Below are 25,613 nucleotides of genomic sequence, written 5' to 3' on the forward strand. Positions count from 1 at the left end.
ACACTTAGACTATTGTTCTCTGATTTGGTCCCCAGGATTTGAAGGGGATAAATTAACTGTGGAAAGGGTACAAAGGCGAATAACAAAGATGGTGCCAGGACTATACAACGTTAGTTATGAGGATCGGCTGAGGGAGTGTGGACTGCAGAGTTTGGTGGATAGAAGAAGGAGAGGTGATATGATTGAGACTTTTAAACTGTTGAGAGGTGATTACAGGGTTGACACTGGGGAGTTCTTTCGCTTGGTTGAACAGCACGAAGGTGTCATGACAAGGGGCCATCTCTGGAAGTTATGAAAGGAAACTGTGAGAAAGAGGGTGAGGAGTGGATTCTTTGCATGGAGGGTGGTTGAACCATGGAATGCATTGCCTGTTAGAGTGGCGAGAGCGAGAACGGTCAATGCGTTTAAGGAGTGGTATGATAGACTTTGGCTTTCCTAGGAGGGACTTCCCTCGATGAGTCTTGATAGACTTGTGTTTCTTAGAAAGGACCTCCACGAAGAGTCTTTTGACTCCATGGAGGCCTGAATAATAATAATAATTATAAGACTATAACTGTATTAGTTTTAGATTGCTTCAGTTTATTTCACAATCACTCCTTTTCTTCCATTTTTAGCCTATGACAACTAACACTTTCTATTTCTATCAGAATCAGAAAAATATCAGAATGACTGTGCATCTAAATGAAACAAGTACTTTTAAACTATGACTTCTAGTAAAATATTTATAAGATGGATCCCACAAACTACAATCTTAATTAAAGTGATTACATTAATTAAGATTGTAAAGATCTTAATCAAGGTCTCATATGATTAATACACTCAAAACCACAGAGTATGATTACTTACCTAAATTTACAAAGTTTGTATTAAATTCAAACCAGCCATGAAATCCTCTGTTTTCTGTATCAGCTGTTCTCTGAAGTGTTATAAACTGAACAAAGAGATTTTCACCAGAAGAATATACCACAAGATTGCGCTGTTGTCCACAATATGTTCCAATAAGGGCATCATTAACGGAAGTCCCATCAAATATTTTCACATAATCAAATGGGCAGCTAATGAAAAATAAATAAAAATAAGTTTATAAACAGTTAGCACTTATCAAATGAAGACATTTCCTTTCATAAAATATGTGAATAATTATGAGTAGGTACAGTATCTATCAAAAGAAGCATAATGAATGACACTGATAATTTTCATAGCACTGATTAAAAAAGTGATACAAGCGAGTCCTCCCACAATAACCATTATATTTTTTTAAGAATTAATTCTTAGTAATTAGAATACCTCCTGTCCTACAAACCACCTCCACGGCACTATCACAACAGGGGAAGAACGTGCAATTCTGCTCATGTATTTGTAATAGAAAGGAGAGTGTATATTCCAGTAAAACAATATTCACTTGAAAACATACTAAGAACTAACTAGAATACTGCCTTTGATATGAGAGTTGCTTTGGTATTATCCTGTTACAAAATAACAAACAGTTTCTATAATTGTGTAAACTCTCTTTTTATTATGCTTTTGATTAATGGTTTTGCAGGCCTGACAGCTATTTAAAATGACTAGTTCTCATCAGAAACCAGGTGGCAGATTCACTGAGGGCAAATTTCGTAAGTGAATCCTCATTTGGTAAGTCATAACTTATACATCAAACAAAGAAAAGAGCCTAAAACAGTTTTGTTTGGCACCATACAAAGCTAATTTGTTCTTTCTCAAACAAAACAAGGTCAGTTTGAGAAAAGAGCATAAAACATGCAAGGTAGTATTTTAGCAAGGTCTCGGCTACAAGCATCACTTTTTAAGTTTTCAAAGGGAAACAAACATTGTTTTGCTACTTGACCATAAAACAACAATAATAGATATTTATTATCCTTTCTTTTAATAGTGTTATTTTCTGGTTTAGGTTATTTTCTTCATTTATGAAGAAAATAACCTAAACCAGATACATAATTTATGACTTAATCACCAAACAAGAATTCACTTATGAAAAACACAATTTTTAAACATGATTCTGTGATAATGAGATAAAATTTGGTCTCAGAGGATCTGCTGCCTGTTCTCTGATGAAAACTAACCATTCTAAATAGCTGTGGCTGGTAAACCATTAATCAAAAGTGTAATCAAAAGTGAGTTTACATGATGCTGGAAACAGTTCATCATCATGTAACTATGGTATTACCAACAACACACCACCATATTTGAATACTACTTTTAGCATGAGAATTTTCTAGTAAGTTCTTGGTCATGTTTGAAAGCAAAAACAAATATTATTTTACAATTTGAATCTACAAGAATAATAGTTATTGTGTTATCCCTTTTTAAGGTAAATTCAGCTTTAACAATTAATTTTGAATGAATTGCAAAAATACATAAAAGTGTATAGGTTTTTTTATGAAATTTCATAAATTATCTTTGAATTTTAATCTCTGTACACTTTGCGGACACCATTTTCAATGAACAAGGGAAAAGGGCAATATGAAAATTTTCCAAATTCCAAACTTGCTATCTCCAAACATCAATGCATGTGAGTGCATCAGTCACACCACCATTGTGTAAACTAGGCTTTTAAAAAGAAGTTCCATCATTGTAGGTCAAATTGAATGCTTTGTATTAACATTGCTCATTCAGAGTAAATCAGTTAATCATAATTTTTTCTTATAGTGAAAAAATTATGATGGGCGAAAAGTATCTCTAAGCAATTACAGTACTAGCATGCCAATGATTTGAACAACTGGGATTATGTTTGGTAATTAAGCATTTCATATACATGGCAGTTATATATATCCTCAGCAGAACTTTTATAGCACAGTTAAAATGCAATAAAAAGACATTAATATGAAAATGTACAAATGTCTGTATACCAAGACTGCCATTATTATTATACTGGCACTTCCTTACACAGAGTAATTGTGAGAAGTCAACTGTACATATTATCTTCTAAGATACTCGTATATTAGAACATATTACAAAAAAAGGATATATTATCTTTCTTCTAGCTTACAAAACCTTTAAAGTTCTTTCATGCATGTACCATTTTCTTCCATCTTTTCTGTCTTGAACATTCTTGACACATGTCCATGCCTTTTCAGTTTAAAAGTTCTGATTTCATCAGTTAGCAGTGCTGATATATAGAGTTGGTATGGTTGTTGATTATGTCTTCTTCTCCATTCCTCTGTTGTATTATTTCTTACAGGTATAAAGACTTTTTTTTTTTTTAGGATTTTATTTTCAAAAATCTGCAAGGACTTTTTCATCTTGAACTTCTATTCCAGGTTTCTGCACCACAGAAACAAGATATATTAGAATAGGAATACGATATATTAGAAAGGGTGAACAGAGGATTGACTAAAGTATCTGGGTCAGAGGTGGTAACCCTGTAACTACCTCTCAATAGTTTAAAAGTCTCTATGGAATGTGAGGTATAAAGACAGATTGAAAGAATGCCATTTGCAGTCTTGTAAATAGGAAGGGGGGGGGGGATAATAATATTATTATTATTATTCAGACCTTCATGGAGTCAACAGATCCATCGAATTGATCGCTTGACTCCATGGTCCTTCCTAGGAAGGGAGGTCCTGCCTAGGAAACACAAAGACAATCATACCACTCCTTGAACTCACTGACCGTTCTTCCTCTCACCACTCTATCAGGCAATGCATTCCATTCCACGATTCACAACACTCTACGCAAAGAAACCACTCCTACCTCTTGCTCACAGCCGCCTTTTTTAACTTCCAGGAATGGACCCTTTTCATCACTCCTTCCCACTGTTCTACCAAGCGAAAGAACTCCCCAGTGTCAACCCTGTAACTACCTTTCAACAGTTTAAAAGTCTCAATCATATCACCTCGCCTTCTTCTATCTACCAAACTCTGCAGTCCACATTCTCTCAGCCGATCCTCATAACTAACATTGTACAGTCCTGAAACCTTTTTTAACTGCCTCTGTACCCTTTTACAGTTAATTTATTCCCTTCAAATCATGGTGACCAAATTTGAGAACAATAGTCTAAGTGTGGTCTGATAAAAGTCTTATACAACCGAATGATAACTCTTTTATCTCTGCAGGTCAGCGTCCTTCTCATTATTGCAGCAATCCTCTGGGTTATCTTCAGCACCTTCATCACCCCAGATCCCTTGTCTCTCCTACTTCCTCCAGTACAGCTCCTCCAATTGAGTATGCAGCTTCCCATCAATGTATCCCAAACTTCAAGACTTTACATTTTGCTGCATTAACCGACATCCCCATTCATTTGTCTATCTGTCTAGTTTATTCAAATCCTCTTGCAGGGCTGTCACATCTGCACTATTACTAATAACCCTTCCCAGCTTCACATCATCTGCAAACAACTGAATATCCCCCCCCCCCCCTGCAATCCAATGACGATATCAATGATATAAAGGTTAACAATACAGGTTCCAGTACTGAGCCCAGTGAAACCCTACCTATAACCTTCTGCCTCCATGATATTGCTCCACCATACACAACTCTCTGATACCTATCAGACAGTCAATCCTGATTTGACTAACCTAACATCTAAATCCATGTGCTGCAACTTCAGCATATCATGTGGCACCCTGTCAAATGCCTTTGAAAAATCAAAAAAAAAAAAAAAGGTAGTATATGCCTTTCCCTAATCAACTGCTCTTGTCACTTTATTATAAAAGGCAATCATATTAATAAAGCAAGAGCACCTCCTAACAAATCAATGTTGACTGACAGATACTATTACCCTCATCTGCCCAAAGCTGTATATGGTCCCTAACTAATTACTCCAAGATCTTAAAAACCATTGATGAAACACAAACAGGCCTATAATTAGACATTCCAGTCTGCTACTGTTCTTATGCAACGCACTATCTTACCTTTCTTCCATTCCTTGGGTACCTTTCCTGTAGCCAGACTTGCACTGAAAAGCTGGTCAACTGCCAGTTTTTTAGCACATTCTTTTAAAACGTGTGGTGAAATACCATCCAGTTCCACAGCTTTACTGACAAGAGCACCTCTTAGCAAATCAACGTTGACTGACAGATACTATTACCCTCATCTGTCCAAAGCTGTACATGGTCCCTAACTAATTACTCCAAGATCTTAAAAACCATTGATGAAACAGAAACGGGCCTATAATTAGACATTCCAGTCTGCTACCGCCCTTATGCAATGGCATTATCTTACCTTTCTTCCATTCCTTGGGTACCTTTCCTGTAGCCAGACTTGCACTGAAAATCCAGTCAACTGTCAGTTTTTTAGCACATTCTTTTAAAACGTGTGGTGAAATACCATCCAGTTCCACAGCTTTACTGACATCCAGCATACTCAGTATTTGGAACACACACTCTCCACTTGCACCTCGAACCTGCCCTATCCCTCTATTATTATGAGGTTGGTCCGAAAAGTTCTCAGCCTAACAATTAAAAAACGAATTTATAATTTCAAAATTATTTTTATTTTTCAACATAACCCCCCCTCAAGACCAATACATTTATTCCAGTGATGCTCCAGTGCCATTAACCCTTCCCTGCAGTGGTTCTCAGTGAGATCTGCAAAATACCCCTCTACAGCTGCAATCACCTCTTGATTCAAAGAAAAATGCTGACCAGCGAGGAAGAGTTTTAATTTTGGGAAGAGGTAGAAGTCAGAGGGAGCCAAATCTGGGGAATAGGGTGGATGTTCCAACAATTAATAGTGCAGATCCCTTAATTTTCCCATTGCCAAAACACCTTTGTGGGCAGGTGCATTGTCCTGATGAAAGATGATTTTTTTCTTCTGCAAGCCGGGTCTTTTCTCACGAATTTTTTCGTTAGTCTGGTTAAAAGATCGGAATAATATTTCCTGGTTATTGTTTTACTTTATTCAAGATAATTAATAAACAAAATGCCTTTAGCATCCCAAAATACCAATGGCATGACCTTTCCTGCTGATGGAACCTACTTTGCCTTCTTTTGCGCTGATCAATCAGCTTCTGTTCACTGTTTTGACTGCTGTTTGGATTCTGGTGTGTAATGGTGAATCCAAGTCTCATCCATAGTAATAAATCGACACGCAAAATCAGTTTTATTCTTGTTAAAACGCTTCAAGCACTGTTTAGAGATTTTCATGCGAGTGCATTTTTGATCTGCTGTGAGCAAGTGTGGCACCCATCTTGCGCAAAGCTTTTTCATTTGCAATTCTTCATGCAAAACATAACCTACACGTTCTTTTGAGATGCCTATAGTGTCAGCAATTTCACGCACTTTGACTTGCCGGTCATCCAATACCATATCGTAGACTTGATCAATGATTTCTGGTGTAGTTACACTTTTTGGACGCCCTTCACGTGGATCATCTTCAAGGATGGTATGGCCAAGTTTGAACTTTTGTAGCCCATTTCTTAATTGTCGAAAACGAAGAAGAGTGCCTATAAACTTTTATGAACTTCGAATGAATTTCTTTTGCCGTTAAACCTTCTTTTACAAAGAATTTTATAACCGCACGATACTCAATTTTATCCATTTCAAGAGATACACACAATACTTTTGTTTCAGACAGCTGTATTAAACAAACTTCTTGATAGAATGACTTGCAATTTCACATGGATGCTTATGACAGATGTACCCACTTAGGAAAAAAAAATCTTGCCAATAGTGTTGCCAGCTATGGTGGAGGCAGAGAACTTTTCAGTCCAGTCTCGTATTTATTGAAAACTTTCTGTCTGAGCAAACTTTCAAATTCAGAGTGGGAAGTACACTATCTTAGCCATATCATCAAGACCAAGACTCTGCCTAAGTGTGACACTTTTTGCTGTCAAAGTTAATTCAGTCACTGAGCAGCTACCTCCTGTTTTAAGCAATGCTCTATATGTTGATGACTTCACAATTTCCTGTAAATCTTGTAACATGAGAGTAATCAAAAGATTGGAATCTTAGTAACGGGTTCAAGTTGTCAGCAGAAAATTTATACTGCCATAGTTAAAATCTCCCATAACAATCATTCTTCTTCTTACACTTGCCAAGCTCAACTGCCTAAACATCTCCTGCTCGCCACCCTCTGTGCTCCTTGGCTTGTAGCACACCCCAGTAAATATCCTGTCTTACCCACCTCTACCTCACACCACATGCTTTCAAAACCATTAGCGTCACTACCTTCCATAGCTTCCACTCTTAGAGGACATAAGTCATCACTCATCATAAGCAGTATCCCACACTGCATTTTCCCTTCCTATCCTGCCGAAAAATGCTGTACCATGCTACCTCTATTCCTGTTATTATATCATCTTCCGTCAACCATCTCAGAGATCCCAATAATCTTTGGCCAGGCTGATACTATCAGCACCATCAATTTATTTCCTTTATTCTGGATACTCCTGGCATTAGTATAAAACATAAAAATGTCACTGCTTCTATACCTATCATTATCTCCTCCAGAACCCACTCGACTCAGTGTTACCTGATGTCGTCCCCCTTTTCCCAAGCACCCATTCCCACAAGAGGCCACCCCTGCTACCATCCACCCTCGTTATTCTAGTTCCCTGCATTGACAGACAACTCGTTCAGAAAACAGCAATCTCTCCAGATGGCTATATCCTTCCTCATTCAAATGAAAGCGGTCTCTCGAATACAGTTCCTTTCTGTCCTCAAATGCCTTCCAATTATGGCTATTATGCTAGTCATTATTACTGCTCTTCTGCTTAGCTCATCATTATCATACTTGGGTAACACACACTATCTTTTCTGTCTGTGTTTTCTTTTGTACAACCTCCTGCATGAATCTCAGATCTCTCGTCACCCGATTTACACTGCCTCTCAAGTCATTTGTGCCCACCATCACAATCATCTCATACACCCTTTCACCTTGCTTAACTGCCATAGCCACACTTTCTATCTTTCCTCCAGGAAAATACTTCCCTGGCACACCATGGATCATCGAATCTCCATACATCTCACCTCTGACCCCGATGTTGCTTGATTGCTCACCTGCATCCCTCACTCTCTCTTCTTTAACCTTTCCTCTCTGTGTTCCCCCTACTTACCTGCTGTCCTGGCATCACTCTATCCCTGGTTCCAGCACTCCCTTGCATTTCCTCATTCTCACTCTCTGACTGTTCCCATTCTCTTCTCTTCTATCATTCCGATAACTCTCTCTCATTCCCTCTCTTCCACTGTTTTTATTCTCTCCTCTTCTATCTTTCCCATAACTCACTCACTCCTACTCTGATTTGCCTTGCATTCTTCTCTTCCATTTGACTAATCTCATATTTTACTTCTCATCTCATTCCAGAGACAAGAGAAAATATTCCCCAGGTGAGGCATATGATCGAGACATATAAGTTAGCAAGGGGTTGTTAGCAGCTTAATGTGGAAGAAATGTTTCATAGAATGAGAGATAGAGGTAGAAGAAGAAGAGACCAGCTCTGGAAACTGTATAAGGATGGTATGAGCAAGGAAGTAAGGAGTAGGCTTATCACATGGAGAGTGGCTGGTGTATGGAATGCATTGCCTGAGAGTTTAGTGAATGCAGACACGTTGAATGAGTTTAAAGCATGGTTTGAGGAGCACTGTATGTTTGTGTGTGGGGTGTGTTGTTGCATATGACAGTGTGTACCTCCCATGATGAGTTTTTTAATTCTGTGGAGGTCTGATGTTAATAATAATATTAGCTATTACATCAATTATTTACACTTAATGAACTTTGCAGGGATAACATCACGGTTACATAGTGCCCATCATACATCTTAAATTTACTTAAATATATTGTCAGTAGAAACCAGAGAAATATTTATTTCTCACTTCTCTGCTGACTGAGCCCTTATTCATCTTCCATGAATTATTAAAGTATATTATAAAAGATTCTACATCCATATGAAATCCTTTAACAACTTATATATATATATATATATATATATATATATATATATATATATATGACTATCTATGATATCACTTCCTCCTCTGCCTATGATCACACTGGGAAGTAACTAATGGTGATTCTTGATGCATGCATGTACACAAATGATGCATCCTCAATTACAGTGGATTCTGATTAATTGGGCCACATCAGGAACAGCATAATTTAGCCCAATTAATAGAAGCTGTACATCAAGATATTATGTACATAAGACAAAATATAAGTTTAGACAAGTTCTTCATTTACTGCATAGCAAAATAAATGACTTAATTATTTGATTAGATAAACTTAATCAATGGGCTTTAATTAAAGTATTTAAAATATTTCCATTTAAATATGTATTAAACACAGATACAGTTCTTAGCAATTATCAACAGCTAATGGGGACACTGTTTGCACTAATGACCATAGGCATATCTACAATGGAATGTTTAAAAATACAGTGAGCAAAACAATATTGAATGGTCTTGTTGCTTATTCCTTACCGATTATTGGCCATAAATTGTATTACTTGTAAAAAACAATTGCGTTAATTCTTGTGCTGACCTCTTTAGCAATTGTCAAGAACCAGTAAAAGTTTTCTTCATTTCATTTGAAATTCCACGTCCCAACTCATAAGTTAATTCTTAATGCATACCGAACAGGTAAACTATCCAATTTAATCTCCTTAAAGCATCAAGACCTGACCCTTTTTCCCAATAACAGCGTTCACACTTCTTAATACATTTGCACATCAAAACACTGTTAATGACTCACTGTTTTCACTGATCCAGTGTAGTGTGCTTATAACACAGGAAACCAATCTAATGTGGTACAATAAATTAGCCTTATTTTGTCAGCATTGCAGACATCATCAGCACTACATTTCTGAAATGCTGACAAAATAAGGCTATTTTGTCACCATTGCAGAAATTTCTACATAGTTTTTCTAATACTCCATGTTGTAGAGGTTACTGGCTGGTTGACCTAATTAACAGCATTGTGCCCCAAATAAACAAAGCAAATTCTTGTTATAATCTTCTTTTGTTCTTCCATACTTCAGTAAAATGGCTTCTCTGATTAACTGGTGGATCAAATAACTGGAATCTACTGTATTTTAATGCCATGAAAGGTCGAAATTCATATCTTAAATAAATAAATAAAAGAGAAGAGCAAACAACATACAAAATAAAGCTTGACTGAAAATTGCTATTTCTTGGCTGACTAAATAAACATCTTCAGCAGACAAATAAGTCACATCACTGGCTACCTTTAAAGGATTTTTAGGGTAGTTTAGGGTAGTGTGATTTATGCACAAAGTAATGTCTATGAAAACTAAATATGCCAACTTTATTATTAATTATTATTAATACCAAACCTCCATGGAGTCCAAAGACTCATCGTGGGAGGCAAACAATGTTATACAAAAAGTTCCATCAAACACCAGTGTATCTGTAGTGTAGTGGTTATTACATCCGCCTAACACACGAAAGGTCCCAGGTTTGATACCTGGCAGGTACAGGTTTTCTTTTGACCTCTGGAATGTTGAGTATGAGGAAAGATTGAGAAGATGTAATTTGCAGAGTCTGGTGGAGAGAAGGAAGAGGGGGAGATATGATAGAGACCTACAAGTTGGTAAGGGGTTGTTATAAGATCAATGGTGGAGAAATTCTACAGAGAATAGTGGGAGATCAGGGGAAAACCAGAGGTCATCCTGGGAAACTGTATAAGAGTAATAGGGGAGTGAGAGGCAGGTTTTTTTCATGCAGAGTTGTGAATGATTGGAATGCCTTGATTGAGAGTGTGGTGTCTGCAAGGAGTTTGAGTGTGTTTAAGACACAGTATGATGAGATGTGTGTGTGTGATAAAAGGGCCTGCCAGATGAGTCTTTGACTCCATGAGGTCTTGGGAAATAATAATAATAATAATAATAATAATCATAAACCGTGCTTTAAACTCATTCAATGTATTTGTATTCACCACAATGTTAGGCAAAGCTTTCCACTGACCAACCACTCTTCATGCAGAGAACATATCCTTATGTCTCTGTTCACACCAGTTTTATACAACTTCAAGGTATGTTCCCTTGTTCTACCCCTTTCCTCCATTCTATGAAAAATTTCTTGCACATTAACCTGGTAACAACCCTTCACCAACTTAAATGTCGCAATCATATATCCGATCTTCCTCCTATTCACAAGGGTTTGCATTCCCTCAATCTGTCCAAATATTCCACATCTCAAAGGCCAGTCATAAGCTTAGTCGACTCTTTCTAACACATCCTCATCATAATGAAAAGCATGGGACCAAATCTGTGCACAATAAGCCACACTAGGCCTAATAAAAGCCATATACAATGAAACCAGAACCTGTTTATTTCTACAAGTTAAGGTCCCACTGCATCTTTGACATAATCTGATGTGATGTCTTCACAACTTGTGCAATGTGACCACTGAGCTTCAGATCTCTGTCCACCACTGCTCCAAGTTCTCTTATCACCTCTCTTTCTCCAAAATTTCCCTGCTAAATGTATAATTTGCATCTTGTTGTTGCCTACCCAATTTCAGAACCTTACACTTGGCAACACTGAATTGGCAGGTCTATACTGTTGCCCATTCATACAATCTGTTCAAGTCCTTCTGCAAGTCCACAACATCTGCTTGATTCCTTATCACTCTCCCCAGTTTTACATCATCTGCAAACAACTGTATATCACCAGTTAAACCTAACCCAATATCATTAATATACAAATTAAATAATTATGATCCCAAAACTGACTCTGTGGCACACCACTAATGACTCTCCTATTTTCAGATAGTCTCAGATGTATGTGGGAACATACACAACTTGCTGATATCTATCTGATAGCCATTCATTTATCCAATTCACTAGTCTATCATCCTGTCCCATCTGCTTCAATTTAGTGATGAATTTGTGGCAATCTATCAAACGTCTTTGCAAAATCTAAGTATACCACTGTACATCTCCCATGTCCAATGCATTTGTTACCTTGTTATAATACATAAACAAGTTTGTAAAACACGACCTCCCTTTAAGAAAACGATGTTGACAAGTACAAAGAATACCACTCCTATCAAACCGATGTTGACAAGTACAAAGAATACCACTCCTATCAAACCGATGTTGACAAGTACAAAGAATACCACTCCTATCAAACCGATGTTGACAAGTACAAAGAATACCACTCCTATCAAACCGATGTTGACAAGTACAAAGAATACCACTCCTATCAAACCAAAAAAAGAACAGTATTACATTTAATATCAAAAGCTTAAACAAAATGTGGAACGAGTTTGATGGACAAAAAGACTTATACAAGAAGATTAATTTGCATTTGAATAGATTTCGTATCAAGAGTATGGAAAAAGTGTTGATGAATGAAATTTGAAAGTGGATGTGCAAAATGGAGCTTTTGGGGAGGGGGGGGGAACTGTTGCATGAGTACATAGATAGCAGTGAGGCAGTTGAGTGTAAGAATGTACATGAAATGCCTAAGTTAGCAAAACTGGTAACAAACCAGAATGGAATAGTTAGCATAAAGTGTAAGGACAGTGGTAGTTCTAAGCAGCAGCTGAACTTCATGTACACAAATGCTAGGAGCATTTGGAACAAGGGGGAGGAGATTTTGGCATTGGTTAGTTCAACCTGGCCAAAGGTTACAGGCATTAGTGAGAGATGGTTGACAGAAGATGATATAGATATTATTATTATTATTATTATTACAGGCAACTCCAAGGAGTCGACAGACTCATCGAGGGAGACGCTAACATTATGTCAAGAACAACTATTCGTCTTTCACACAGTATCTGTCACACCTCGCCTTAAACTCGTTCACGGTCATAGCACCCACAACAGACTGTGGCAGCTTATTCCACTCATTTACCACTCTCCAAGCAAAGAACCTACCTCTAACAACCCTGTTAACCACATTTTTGCCCAGCTTCCATGTATGGCCCCTAGTCCTCCCACCACCAGCCCTATTCTCAAAAATATCTTCTGGATTAATCCTATAGAAACCCTTCAGTAATTTGAATGTCTCAATCATATCACCCCCTTTTCCGCCAATCAACCAATTTTTGCAACCCACAAATCTTCGACCTATTCTCATAAGGTTCATTCCACAGACCTGCTATCATCTTGGTCACTCACCTCCGGATCCACTCCACCTCCTCCCCCATCAAGAAGAAACCCTGACACCCATATCTGGGCACAGTAGTCTTATCAAGGCTTGATATCTGGGCACAGTAGTCTTATCAAGGCTTGATATAGAGGAACAATAACTTGTTTGTCTCTGCTTGTTAAAGTATTTTTCAGCAACCAAGTGATTTGATGAGCTGATTTGGCCACTTTTGCAATGTGTCCCCTAAACTTCAACTCCCTATCCACCAACACTCCCAAATCCCTGGCCTCATCAATCTCCTGGGGTACGGTTCCACCAATGTGATATACTGCTGCTAATCTTTTCACTCCAAAATGCATAACCTTACACTTTGCCACATTAAATTGACATCCATTTTCCAGTCCTCCAAACTATCCAAATCATCCTGCAAAATTCTGACATCCTGTGTACTCACAATTGCTCTACCCAACTTTGCATCATCAGCAAACAAATGAAAACTTCCTCTCAGATCCTTTCCTATAACACTAATGAACAAATTGAACAGTAGTGGTCCAAGAACAGAACCCTGCAGCACACCACAAGTCACAGGCCATCTTTTGGGTTCTACTCATGAATAAACCACTCTCTGGTATCTCTCCATCAACCACCCTCCTATCTATCTCACCAACCCTATATCCATCCCCATCTGCTCCAGTTTACTGATTAGAGTTCTATGTAAACTCATTACCCTTATCCAGTTCAGTCGTTACTGTGTTATAAAACGTGAGCAAATTACTGAGGCATGATCTACCCTTCACAAAACCATGTTGTCCCCCATACAGTATTCCATTTTCATCTATCCAATCCTGTATTCTTCTCTTGGCTAGTTTCTCCAAGACCTTGACAACGATTCCTGATATGCTAATCGGTCGGTAATTTACAACAGCAGTCTTGGAACCTCCTTTATGCAGCGGAACTATTTTCCCCTCTTTCTATCCCTTCGGGACCCAGACCCAAGACTCAGATTAAACAGAATGGTCAAGGGTACTGACAATTCTTTATCTGCTTCACGTACGACACGAGCTGGTATACCATCCAATCCCACAGATGTATTGACATTGAGGTTTTGTATGAGACTACTCACCTCCACCTCATTCACTAAAATTCCCGTATAAACTTTTGGTTTATTCATTTCTGCAATGTCACCACCTGGATGATATACTCTTGCAAAGTGCTTGCTCAGTAATTCAACTATATCAACTGATTCAGTTACCTCCCTACCATTAACATTCTTTAAAATCATTCTGCCATATACATTTTTTCTTCTACTTGCAACATATCGAAAAAACTGTTTAGGATTGTGTTTAGCCTGCATGGCCAATGTTCTTTCGTAATCCTTTTTTTGCTTTTCTTACCACACTCGTTACCCTTCTGGCCTGGGCTTTATACTGTTCATGTGTCTGCCGGCACCTTTCTCCTTAAATGCCCTCGATAGTTGTTTCTTTTTTTTTTGCAGCTCAAGCTTAATGGTGTTATTCATCCATTTAACTCCTACTTGATTTATTATTCGGACTCTAGGTATACAGTCAGCCATTGCTTCATGCAAACACTTCTTAACTGCCTCCCATGCACTGTCAACTTCTAGCGCTTGCAGTTTTACATGCCATGGCACTGTACCAATCAATCTCCTAAGCTTGTCATACTTACCAGCCCGATAATTCCACATGTACCCTGTCTTAATTATAAATTCCACACCTTTAGCCACCTCCCAAGTCAAGACCCTATGATCGCTCTCACCAATTGGTGGCAACGTGGTCATATTCGTTACAGCCAAATTCTCAGATGCAATTACTAGGTCAAGCACTCTCTCACCCCTAGTATTTTCCATTACATGCTGTTGCAGATAGTTATCCCTTAATAACCACATAAAATCCAATTCCTTTCTCCCATGTGTCCTCTCCTCTTTCCAATCAATGTTACCATAGTTGAAATCTCCCATAATAATTACTCTACTTCCACTCATTTCTTCTATTTGCTTATGCATACTATCTCCACCATCTATTCCAACACCTGGTCTATAGCAGCACCCAACTGTATATTTTGTTCTGCTAGTTTCAATCTCACACCAAATAGCCTCAAATGTGCTCTTATCTCTATCCTGCAGTTCCACTTCTATTCTCCTTGGCTGTAGCTCATCCGCTATCATCAATAACACACCTCCCCCCCCCCCATTTTATTCTCCCTGTCTCTCCTGAACACACTATACCCCTCACATTCAATCCACTAGCTGTGTCATCTTCTGTCAGCCATGTTTCACTAATGCCAATAACCTGTGGTCTGGAATTGCCAACCAAGGCTAAAAAATCTTCCTTCTTGTTCCTAATACTTCTGGCATTTGTATACATGAACTGAAGAAGTCTATTTGTCCCATCCCTATTTTGATGCCTTATACTAACTATCCCATTCTGATTTGTGGTCTTTCCTACTCGCTTGGGCATATTACACACATTCACACACTCAACTGTCTCCCTAAAATCTGCATGTGTATTCCTCCCCCCCCCCCTTAATAACTCTAGTTTCCCTGGTTCTGTACATTCACTTCCACCACATTCGACAATATCTTTTCAAGTCTCTGCACACCAAATCCATTCAAATGTAATCCATCCAATTTATATAAATCCTTTCGCCCATCGAACTTTACTAGAATAAAATGTGAGGGATATAGTGTTTTCAGGAAGGATAGAGAGAAAAGAATGGATTAGGAGGAGTATTAATAATGATAGTCAATGAATTGCAACCAAAGAGAATAGGAGGTCAACTGCAGGCTAGTGAAAATAGCACATTTGATGTCATCTGGTGTGAGAAAGTGGATAGCAGAACAAAATATACATTTAGTTGCTTCTATAGACAAGGAGATGTAAAGGAAGGTGGGGGATAGTATGCTTTGACAAATAAGCTCAATGAGTGGAAGGAGAATAATTATTAAAGAAGGAAATGGAATTTATGCAGTTATTAAGGAACAATTACTTCTGAGGCAGAATGTGATGGAAAGTATTAGGGGTTTGGGAGTGCTAAATCAAGTAACTGCATTACAGAATTTGTCTATCACCAATATGACCACACTCACCAACTGTTGAGGGTGATCATATGGTCTTGACCTGGAAGGTGGCTAAATGTGTGGAATTTTCAGTTAAGATGGGGTATATGCAGAACTGCAGAAACTCTGTGATTGCGGATCCAAAACCAGGATGAGAAAGGAGGAGGACTGGATGCCAGGGTGATGACCTGGCTCCATAAAAACCCCAACGTTCCTCCAGGGTCAGACTCTTATGACAAGCCAACTGGATAAAAATTCATGTTGCATCACTATTATTATTATTATTATTATTATTATTATTATTATTATGTGATACCTCCAGGGAATCCAAAGACTCATCGAGGGAGAGTGTGCTGACAGTATCAAACGATTGAACCCTTTCCAACTACTAACCGTGCTCAAACTTGCTTAACTTTTTTTGTGTGAGGCATTAGTAACAGAGGCTCTACCAATCGACCAACTTTTGCTGGCAAGGGTCATACTGATGACGATTCATCTTGCACCACCTGTTAGGGCGTTCCTCTTAAGCAATGCATACCATTATTGCCTGAATGATACAAACAGAATACTAGAGCTACCTGCCAATTGGCAAGGCAAGTTAATAAAGCAAGCCCAAACCCAAAGTCAGAAACAAAACCATAATATTCGATTAGAACCATCAACATCGCAACACTAACTGGCCACAGTCGCAAGCTCACTGAATGTTTTAAAAACAGAAAGACTGACATCACCTGCATACAACAGACAAGACTGGCTGATATAAAATGTAGAGATATTGGTGAAGGATATAAACTAATCTACTTTGGAAAAAAGTCTGGGCAAAATGGTGCTGCAGTAACCGTAAGCTAGAGGCTATGTAATTCCATCACAGAAGTAGCGAGGATCCCTAACTGAATGATCTCTGTTAAGATCAATATAGAAACCTATAGTTTACAAGTTTTACACATCATAGACCGGATGCCCACAAGAGACGAAGGATGAATTCTGGAATGACCCTGAAAGACATCTTCAAACTATTAAAAACAATGAACAGATATTCATTGTAGGAGATCTGAATGGATATGTTGGTTACATAAGAGATGACTTCGAACATGTGCATGGTAGACAAAGATATGGCATACGAAATGAGGAGATCTAAATAAGGTACTAAAATGGGTACTAATATTGTAGAATGTGCCGAAGCCTATGACTTTGCAGTTGCAAATACTTTTTTCAAAAAGATAACTTTGTACCTAATTACATATAGAAGTGGAGGTCGAGATACACAATTTGATTATTGGTTGGTTCGTCGACATGATCTAAAATGCATAACTGATGTAAAGGTCATCCAATCAGACAATGTAACTACTCAATATTGTTTACTTTTACTAGATACACAGATCTGTCTGCACCAGCACATTGAATAAGACCAACCATAAAGACGAATTGTATAAAATGGTGGAAATTAATTACTAAATCACTTAAGGAATTGACAACGTATATAAGAATATAAATTAAATTACACTTTAATAAATATTTCCGAAAACACTATACAACAGGGCTAAACTAATCTGTTCCAACGACAAGGCCCTAAACACTGAACTAAATCACTTCCTCAACACTTTTTCAGCCAATGGCTACCCCCCCCCCCCAAAAAAAAAAAAAAAAAAAATCCAAAAAATATTGAGACCAACAAACCACAACCCTCCCCCTTCACAACAAGGATTACTCTAAATCCATCACCATTCCCTACATCCGAGGCACCTCGGAAAAAATTATCTTAAAAATCTTAAAAAAACATGACTTGACCTCCTGGTACAGACCATACAGAAAATTGGCATCCTTTATCCGCTCCACTAAAGACCAACCACTTCCCCTAGACCTACCTGGTGTATACCAGGTCCCCCCTTGCACCTGTAAACTGTCCTACTTTGGTCAAACAGGCAGTACAGCGAATATCAGGATTTCTGAACACAAGGACTACATCCATTTTCACAAGTACGGCCATTCTGGTCTTGTAGACCATACTCTGGATACCGCCACAGAATACGGTGGAAGAAAGCTACAATAATACAACGTAGCAAGTTTAAATTCGAAAGACTATTCATGGAATCAGCATCAGCCCTAAGAAACTCTCCAAACCTCAACAAATTTGGTTGCATGAGACTGCCCCAAATTTGGGAGACTTACATCAACAGACCTTCAGTCCAACGGCCAAGAACACCTACTCAGCCTGCCAGGGGACACCATTAGGACTTTTAGGAGAATAGCTTCATCACTTCATTCTCAGTTACTGTGTTGTAGTGTCTACGTGCACGTGCCTTTTTTTTTTGTAAATTCCTTTTGAAGATGGCAACGTGACGATGCCGAAATATCGGAAATAATTATTAAAGTGTAATTTAATTTATATTCTTATATAAGTTGTCAATTCCTTAAGTGATTTAGTAATGCATAACCAGCGTATAAGCTTGTCTACGAGGTGGAAATTAATGGAACATGAAACACAGGTGAAGACTTCACTAGAAGAAGCACTGACTACAGACTTCAACCAAACAACAAATGATATCTGGAGCACATTAGCCGAGCATGTTAAGAGCATTGCTGCAGTCATGCTAGGATTCACAAAACCTGGTCAACATTTCACTGACAAGCAAACGTGGTGGTGGAACCTTGAAGTGCAACAAACTGTAAAATTGAAGAAGAAAGCCTATAAGATCTTAAAGATAAGAAACTTTAATGATTATGAAAAATACTGAAACCTAAAAATCTGTAACAAAAGCAAAGGTTGCCTTCGCCACTTAAGCACGACCAACAGATATATGATCTGTTGGTAGTACTTAAGACACATTGGAAGGCAAGAAGCAAATATATTGCCTTGCCTGAGTGTGTCAGTGTTCAACACAAGACCTAGGGAACATTGTGAACATTAAAGAACAGAAAGAACAACAGAAGAACAGAAAGATGTTGCAGACACCAAAAGATATATACATTGTTGGCAAAACTACTTTGATAAGATCGGCAATGAAGAGTTCCTACACCCACCATTGCAAATAGCCACAGCAGTCCTTGGACCTGTGCCCCTTATCAGCACTGATGAAGTACATACTGCAGTCCATCAAATGAAAAACAACAAGGTCACTGGACCAGATGATGTACCAGCTGAAATCTGAAAGCCACTTTGACCACAATGGCTGACAATGCTGTTTAACAAGATCATAAATGAAAATGAAATACCATCAATCTGATTAATCAGCATAACAATTCCCATCTGGAAAGGCAAAAGGGATATTGGTGACGGCTCAAAATACAGACCAATTCAGTTACTTTGCCATACAATGAAGATTTTCCAAAGGATACTTCACGCGTGCCTTAGAGCCATTGCCGAAATATCGCCAAATCAGTGTGGATATATTAAAAATTGTGGAACAACTGATGTGATCCATGCCATTCGGCTCTTAATATAGAACCATCTAGAAAAGAAGAAAAAAACATACATATAGCTTTCCTAGATCTGAAAAAAGTGTTCAACTGTATACCACACGATCTCATCTGGATGGCACTGAGTACATATTATGTAACCAAAGCTTATGTGCAATGCATAAAAATACTATATCAAAATGTTACCAGTTTAAAGAGTAGTTTAAACTACTCACTACACAGCAGGAAAATATGACATCTAACCAATAAAGGTAGGCGTTCACTAGGGATCTGCCCTCTCACCCCTGGTATTCATCCTCTGTATGGACACTGTAATTTTGTGATGTAGTACTAAGCATTACATCATCAGCATATAAAAGATATTCAAAAGCCACATCCCTGGACACTATTATATGCTGATGATGTAATGCTTAGTACTACATCACAAAATGAACTCCAACATCTGGTACAGAAATGGAAAACCCACTTATATAAGTTTGGAATGAGACTTAACATCAAGAAGACAGAATATATGCAAGGAGGTGATCAAACCAATGGCACGCTTACAATAGACGATATTAAGCTAAACAAATGCACCTAGTTCAAATATCTAGGGTCCAACATTAACTCAAATGGCAATACCACAACAGATGCTGAAACCCGAGCCAACACTTCCTGAATGAAGTGGCGGCAAGTCACTGGAGTTCTCTGTGATAAGAAGATCCCACTACATTTAAAGATCTATATAGAACAGTATGGAGTACAGTAGCCATGTATGGAGCAAAATGCTGGCCAACAGCACAGAAATACAAGCAAACCCTCCATACCATGGAAATGAGAATGCCAAGATGGATGCTTGGTGTAACCAGGCTCGACCGAATAACAAACACCAGTATACGAAAGATCCTCAGCAGCACACCAATAACAGAGAAGATGCAAGAGGCACACCTAAGATAGCATGGCCACATGCTATCTAGCAATGAAACCTCTATGCCAAAATTGGCCCATGAGGCTTAATGTCAATGGCCAGTGACCAAGAGGCCGACTAAAGCCACATTGGCTTGATCGCCTAACCAAAAACATGCACACAGCAAATGTCAACAGTACAACTGCTCAAGACCATGCAAGATGGAGGAAGCAGTGTACACTCAGAAGCAGATCCTGCATTAAAGCAGGACAAATGCTAGGAAGAAAAAGAAGATATATGGAATTACAGAGTTGGTAAGTATGACAAGCTTAGGAGATTGCTTGGATTAGTGCAATGGCATGTGAAACTGCAAGGACTGAATGTTGATAGTGAATGGCAGTGGTTAAAGGAGTGCTTGAGGGAAGAGATAGCAGGTTGCATACTTAGGAGAATAAATCAATTGGATGTTAAATGGCTGAATACCATCATGAAGCTGGAGCTACAATAAAAGAAAAATTTGTGGAGGGAATTCAAGTAAAAGGTGACCAGCAGGCACATGAGCAGTACAAAGCATGGGCCAGAAGAATAACATGTGATGAGAAAGGCAAAAAACAGAGTATGAAAAGAAATTAGAAGTAAAGGGCCAAGAATAACCCCAAAAAAGTTCTGGTATGTTGCAAGTAAAAGGAAGAATGTTTATGGCAGAATGATTTTAATGAATTGATGGCAGGGAGTCTAACTGAATCAGGCAAAACAGAATTACTAACTGAACACTTTGCAAGAGTATATCATCCAGGTGGAGATATTGCAGTAAGAAGAGAGGCAAATGCTTATATAAAAGCTTATATAGAAAGTGAGGTAAATGAATTGAAGGTGCATAGCATATTACAGAACCTTGATGTGAATACAGCTATGAGATTTGATGGTATACCAGCTCAAATTTTACAAGAAGCTGCTAGGGAATTGGAAGTGCCTTTGATCACGTTGTTTAATCTAAGTCTCAGCTCTGGGTTAGTTCCAAGGGGGTGGGGTGGAAGATAGATCCACTGCACAAAGAAGGCTCCAAGTCAGATGTATCAAATTACTGGTCAATCAGCATATCAGGAGTCATAGTCAAGGTACTGGAGAAGTTGGTCAAGAGCAAAATACAGGAATGGATAAACAGAGATGAGATACTATATGGGGAAGGGTATCACTGTAAAATGGGACTACAGTGACACTGCTGGATTTTGAAAAGGCATGTGACAGGATACTGCATGGAATTCTAATCAATAAATTGTAACATATGTGGATGAATATAAAGTTGGTGAAGTGGATAAGAGGGTGGGTGATAGAGATATCAGAGAGTAGTTTATTCAGGAGTAGAATCCAGTAGAGGGCCTGTTACTTGGCTAAAATTTAATTTGAACATTAACAGTATAGGAAAGGATCAGAGAGGAACTATTCAGTTGTTTGCTGATGATGAAAAATTGGGTACAGCAATAGTTAATATAGATGATGTTAAAATTTTGCAGAATGATTTGGATAGATTGGCAGTCTGGGCAAAGGATATCAGTTTAATATATATTTTTTAAAATTTGATTTTTAATGCACAGACATCAAAGGTCATACTTCACCAGGAAACATTCATAATTTAATTAAGAATAACTGATGTACTTGCTACTTTTTGATGTTTTTGGAGCCTATCCTTAATACATTAAAGCAGGGACTTTAAAAAACCTCCTAATATTTAGTTTCAGTTTCCAACTAGTTCTTGCAACTGTAGCAGTTTTGACTACATTATAAAGCTAACATTCAAGCTAACTTAATAAATTTTCATATTTTCCTTTCTCTTAAATCAATCTACTGTACAACAGCCATATTGTTGGGGATTCTTCTTGCTAATTAATGCTGCATGTAGTTTTATGTAAAAGACACCATGAGAAAGAAAGAAAGAAAGAAGACCCCCCCCCCCAGCACACACACACAACATAATGTCTCTTGGCATTTTCTTTAAATAAAGCTTTCCTAATTGATAACATTATTATACCTCAGATAAAAATCAAAACAAGAGTGTTTTTAATTCCTTTAGGTAAAATGTTTTCTCAAAAGAAAATTAAAAAGACCTATCCAAAAGTTATAAGTTTAAAGTTATCATTAAATAATCTTATCCCATGTTTACATAGTGATTAATTACATGTATTTTAAATCTACTGTGCAATATCATTAACGTCAAATACTATGTTATATAAATTAAGAAGTGGTATTTTTTATCAGTATTATAGCAAGAAAGGAACTTGTGTCAGATAACCATGTTTATTTATTATTATTATTATTATGTGACACCTCCAGGGAGTCCAAAGACTCATCGAGGGAGTGTGTGCCAACAGCATCGAACGAATGATCTCCTTACTGCTAACTGCACTCAAACTTGCTTAATGTTTTGCTGAGCCATTAGTAGCAGAGGCTCTACCAATCGACCAACCTTAGGATTTTAGAAATAAGTTATTAATTACAAACTAAAAGAAGAGAAAAGAGATGATTTAGGAAGATGAGTTGCTCTTGAAACTGATAATGCATTCATAATAGAAAAAGGAAGTATGACCAGAAACGTATTAATAAAACTAATGTCACTTACTGGGAACCACCATAGATCAGATCAAAATCCATGAATTCTAGACGTACTCGCTGGGATTTTCCACCAAAGAATTTATACTGACAATGAAGGTGTTTAGAGTAGACCCCAGGATACGTGGGTGATAGAAATTGTCCTTCTTTCTTTCTATCGCTATAAATGGTAAAACTACACACACTATCTGGAGTTGGTGTTCCTACAACGTACTGTGCTAAAATAAGAATAGTAACAATTAAAAACACAATTTCTGAATATATATATATATATGTGTATATATATATATATATATACATACACACATATGATATATACTAAATTTCTATATGAGAAAATGGTAATTGTATATAAAGTATTTTATTATTTAATTATTAATAATAATTATTATTATACAACATTAATCAGGAAATAAATTTGCTGGGTGGATAATGTGCTATACCAGAACTCATGGATGATTAATTGAATGTTCAGTAATTTAGATGTTGGATAACAGAGATTTCTGTGTGTGTGTGTGTGTGTGTGTGTGTGTGTGTGCGCGCGTGTGTGTGCAGTTACATTAAAAAACTAGTATCAGGCTGACACTATATTTCAGAGAAACCCAAAGTACACTCACTTCAAAAATGTATTCTCATCTTTTGGGCTTCATTATATCCTTCTAAATGCAACATTGTGATATTAGCATTTAATCTGAACCATTGTTTCTTTAGCATTACCAGCCCATGTACCACTGTGGATGCACTACATCCTGACCAACACTTGATGTTTGTTTCATCGATTCAGTGTTTTACTGGATTAAGTATGTGACTATGTGCAGTCCCTCTACTAATACTTTTATCCCCTATAGGAAGTAGGCAAGGCCGTTTTAGCCCTATGTAACTTTTGAGACTAGTTCAATCTCTACTGGCATCAGAGATAGCTGGCCCAAAACTATTGCTAATTATAAACAGTGTCCAATGAAGAGAAACAGACAAGTGTCACTATCTCATGGTCCCCCAATCTTAAAGCAGCATATTATTTGTCTGAAATAGTGGAGGTTCTATAGTGATTTTCTTGAGTTTCTGGGATGAACCCAAGTTTCCAGGAGAAAAAAAAAACAACTATTTACTTATGCCTGAGACTAACTCAGAAACCAATCAAAAAAAAGGTTGGAAAAATTCCTCTAGGCGGCAACCAGATTTGAACTGAGAACAGCTTTCTTAGGGAAGCCTAGCGATATGGATGAAAATGTCATTCTCTACAGGATACATCACTGTCCTCAAATCACGTCCAAACAACACTGGCAAAATGACAAGATGCTTTGTCATTGAAAGAGATATGAGCCTATACCAGAAAACAGCCACAATATAAAAAGCATGATATTATTGAGAAGCATTGTATATCCATTTGTGTTCATCCTTCGAAGCAACAAACTAAAGTGAAAGTCCACACTAGGAGAAAAAGCTGCAGAACATTAAACAGTCACCAAACTTTGTAGCTGAGATTATGCTGGAATGCATCATTGAAACTTAACTGCAGCCATCTCTTCACATGCTCTTCTTCCATTCATTCACTAGAAAAGGATATAGTATGATCCATCATCTGTATCATGGAATTTAATGTTCCATGAGCAAATCATAATATTCTGCACCAGCATTACTCATCAATAGTCTGTGCCAGTGATTGCCATGGGCTGGCTGGCTGATTCCCCCCCCCCACTCCTCATAAGCTCGCTGGTCAAAATTACAAAACTTTCATAGTTTCTATATATGTTTGGCTTTGAAATAATGTTGGATCTTTAATATCCACTATTTCTGTGTATTTTATTTATTTGTTTATTTTACATTGCTCTCTCACTCACAAAACATCATTTGCAAACCTATAGTACATTTTGTACCTAGTGGACTAAAGATATTTTTTTGTATTTTTATCAATTTATATATATAGTACATTTTTGTACTTAGTGGACTAAAGATATTTACATTGCTCTCTCACTCACAAAACATCATTTACAAACCTATAGTACATTTTGTACCTAGTGGACTGAAGATTTTTTTTGTATTTTTTTTACAACGAGTTGCCCTGGTGTTGCACTACCTTTAGACTTGAACTACGTTCAGGCGCAAACTTAACTGTTTTGCTTACTTGGGAGAAAGAGAAAAAAAAACAAGTTTATAAAATTACTTGGTATCCTTAATATATATTATCCCCAAGGTAAAAAAAACTTTTCACACACACACACACATATATATATATATATATATATTTTTTTTTTTTTGTATTTTTATCAATTTATATATATAGTACATTTTTGTACTTAGTGGACTAAAGATTTTTTTTGTATTTTTATCAATTTATATATATATATATATATATATGTGTGTGTGTGTGTGTGTGTGTGTGTGTGTGAAAAGTTTTTTACCTTGGGGATAATATATATTAAGGATACCAAGTAATTTTATAAACTTGGTTTTTTTACTCCTTCTCCCAAGTAAGCAAAACAGTAAATTTTGCACCTGAGCGTAGTTCAAGTCTAAAGGTAGTGCAACACTAGGGCAACTCGTTGTAAAGGTGGGTAAAGCTCTGATCACTATTCTTAGTATTTTCCATAATGTAAAACACATCTCACTAAGAGATGTAT

General features: G+C 37.4%; 1 protein-coding gene across 1 annotated transcript in view; it reads right to left on the reverse strand.

Moving 5' to 3' along the window:
- Positions 1-25,613, reverse strand: part of LOC150099409 (tolloid-like protein 2) — a 781,663-nt gene that overhangs the window by 349,848 nt on the left and 406,202 nt on the right. The window contains exons 5-6 of the mRNA XM_090403893.1: positions 23,003-23,210; positions 847-1,055 (exon numbers count right to left, since the gene is read on the reverse strand). Of these exons, the coding sequence (XP_090260019.1) occupies positions 847-1,055; positions 23,003-23,210 (417 nt within the window). The remainder of the gene's footprint in view (positions 1-846; positions 1,056-23,002; positions 23,211-25,613) is intronic.

The sequence above is a fragment of the Typopeltis vanoorti genome, chromosome 14 (assembly GCF_054136105.1).
Source record: "Typopeltis vanoorti isolate ZY-2024b chromosome 14, IOZ_Tvanoo_1.0, whole genome shotgun sequence".
Lineage (NCBI taxonomy): Eukaryota > Metazoa > Arthropoda > Arachnida > Uropygi > Thelyphonidae > Typopeltis > Typopeltis vanoorti.